The 2,142-nt window shown below is 41.0% G+C and overlaps 1 protein-coding gene across 2 annotated transcripts in view; it reads right to left on the minus strand.

Annotated features, from left to right (window-relative positions):
- Window positions 1–2,142, minus strand: part of fxr2 (FMR1 autosomal homolog 2) — an 18,678-nt gene that overhangs the window by 13,459 nt on the left and 3,077 nt on the right. For both annotated transcript variants that reach the window (XM_005741820.2, XM_005741819.2), the window contains exon 2: window positions 1,332–1,384. In XM_005741820.2, the coding sequence (XP_005741877.1) occupies window positions 1,332–1,384 (53 nt within the window). The remainder of the gene's footprint in view (window positions 1–1,331; window positions 1,385–2,142) is intronic.

A 2,142-nucleotide genomic window follows, 5' to 3' on the forward strand; every position in this document is an offset into this window, starting at 1 on the left:
TTCCACATCACTGAAGTTGCACCATTTTTACAAACCAATTCTGGTTCATCTGTTTCACTCAACAATCGGCCATGTGCGTATGAAAACAAAGGCACTGCGCATGCACAGTATACTCATATTCTATCGCGATATTTCATTTTCCTATTGTTGCCTAACATTATACCGGTATTACCGTGAACGGTATAATATGGCCCAGCCCTATTTACCACTATTAAATAAATTAATAACTAACTTCTTAAACTGTGCTTTACCTTTACTCCTTTTCTAATTGTTTTATTGGTTAAATTTAAACCATAAATTTAATTATAAGTGCCCTTACACCGTCTCATGCTTCTCAACTTAGCTCATAGACTGTTACATTCTATATGAAGTACTTCTGATTGCCTTGGGGTTCAAATGTGTAGTAAACTTAAACTTGAAACACTTGGTTGAATAGTTTGATATTTTCATCAGTTTTGCCTCCCCATTCATTCTGTTGGTAGATAGCAGACAACAAAGTGCATCTGCCTTAAGCAACCAAGTCACGATTTTCAGTGCAAATTTAAAACAGTCAACATCAGAACAAAAAATATTTTCCACTAACCAAGTCTTAATTCTTTTTAAGACCTTTGATGGACTTACGTAAGACCTTTTGCTTCTATTAAAGATTTATTTTTAGATTGATGAATTCAATGCCTTTTAGAATAAGGATGAGTAGGGACCCTTCAAAATGAGTCATCTTTTTTTAACATTTATATTCTAATGACAAACAACAGAAAATGACATTTATTTAAAAAAAAATAATAATAATTATTCCGGGCTTCTCATTGATTTTCTTTCACAACCAAATTGTGGTGACCCCAAATGGGTCTCATCTTTCACTATAGACCAAAAACGTGTACAGTTCATTCACCATCTTATACAACCAGCTGCTCCAACAACTACGTGTGCTCAGGGAAAGTAAAAGGAGAAGGAAGGATGGATCCCAAAAATGACACAGGCCACCCTGTTGCCACCCCTCCCGAAGCACATACCATGGGTCACTATTTTTAGGAGCTCCCTGATCTACACGCTGAGCCAAGTAGATAAAGAGGGACGAGTTGGGTGGTGGAGGGGTGGTAGAAGGGGACAGTAGGTGGGGCTTGGAATATAGGAAAGCATGCCACCAGGGTGGTGGTGCGAGAGGTGGGGGTTAGAGCAGGAGGTGAAAAAACTGTTAGAGACATGTATGGACAGCTGCATGCCAAACACAGGTGCTGAACAGGACAATTTTTGATGCCTTGCAACATCCTAAACCAGGCATACTGCAGCTAAGGCTAAACAGGAGAGGTGCACAGGAAGAGCATACTTACTTGTTTTCAAACACAATTGTGAGCGAGTCTTCGTGGACATCTTTGATATAACCCTAAAAGACAAAAGAGAGAATTTTTATTCCCATGAATGCACAACAGAAAGACAGATGGGTGGGGCTGTGAGCATTTGATTTTTTTTTTTGTGTACATGTAAACAACACAGGCGGCTGTGAGCAATGTTAGACTGATACTGTGACTGGAAATACAAAAGGGAAAAAAAGCGCATCTTGGGCTTTTTTAGAAGCCAAGACATCACATCGCTGACACAATTCTCTGGCTGTGAATTCTGTGTTGGATAAAGTGACGAGGAACACTGACTCCTCCTGACAGCACAGACAGCCGGGAAATCTCTCACACACACGCTCACTCCCTCTCTCTCACACATACACACACACGCGCAAACAACAACAGAATTTAAATCCAGAAGCGAGCCCTCTTCACTGTGTGTTTGTGTGTGGGAGATTTAAAGACAACAATTTTACACAGGACTGTTCAAATGAGTGCGTGTACAGGCATCCGGGCCAGCCTATAGGGGACAATCATTTGCCTGACCATTACGAGAGATCACTTGAACCTACTACTCAGCCATCATGGCTGTCCACAGATCTGTCTCAGCATGCCATAAATTTTAAGCAACCTACTGCCCATTTGTGGTGTGGGTGTGTCACGTCTCTCGGTGTGACACGACCATATATGGGACAGAGGGGTTGTACAAGTATTCTTGATGGTTTGTACTGTAGGGGGTGGGGATTCACCTGCTGGAAAGATGCTAATGTTGACCTGAACCTGGATAAAATAAATGTTTAGACAC

The sequence above is a fragment of the Pundamilia nyererei genome, unplaced genomic scaffold (genome assembly GCF_000239375.1).
Source record: "Pundamilia nyererei isolate P.nyererei 1_Seehausen unplaced genomic scaffold, PunNye1.0 scaffold00114, whole genome shotgun sequence".
Taxonomy (NCBI): domain Eukaryota; kingdom Metazoa; phylum Chordata; class Actinopteri; order Cichliformes; family Cichlidae; genus Pundamilia; species Pundamilia nyererei.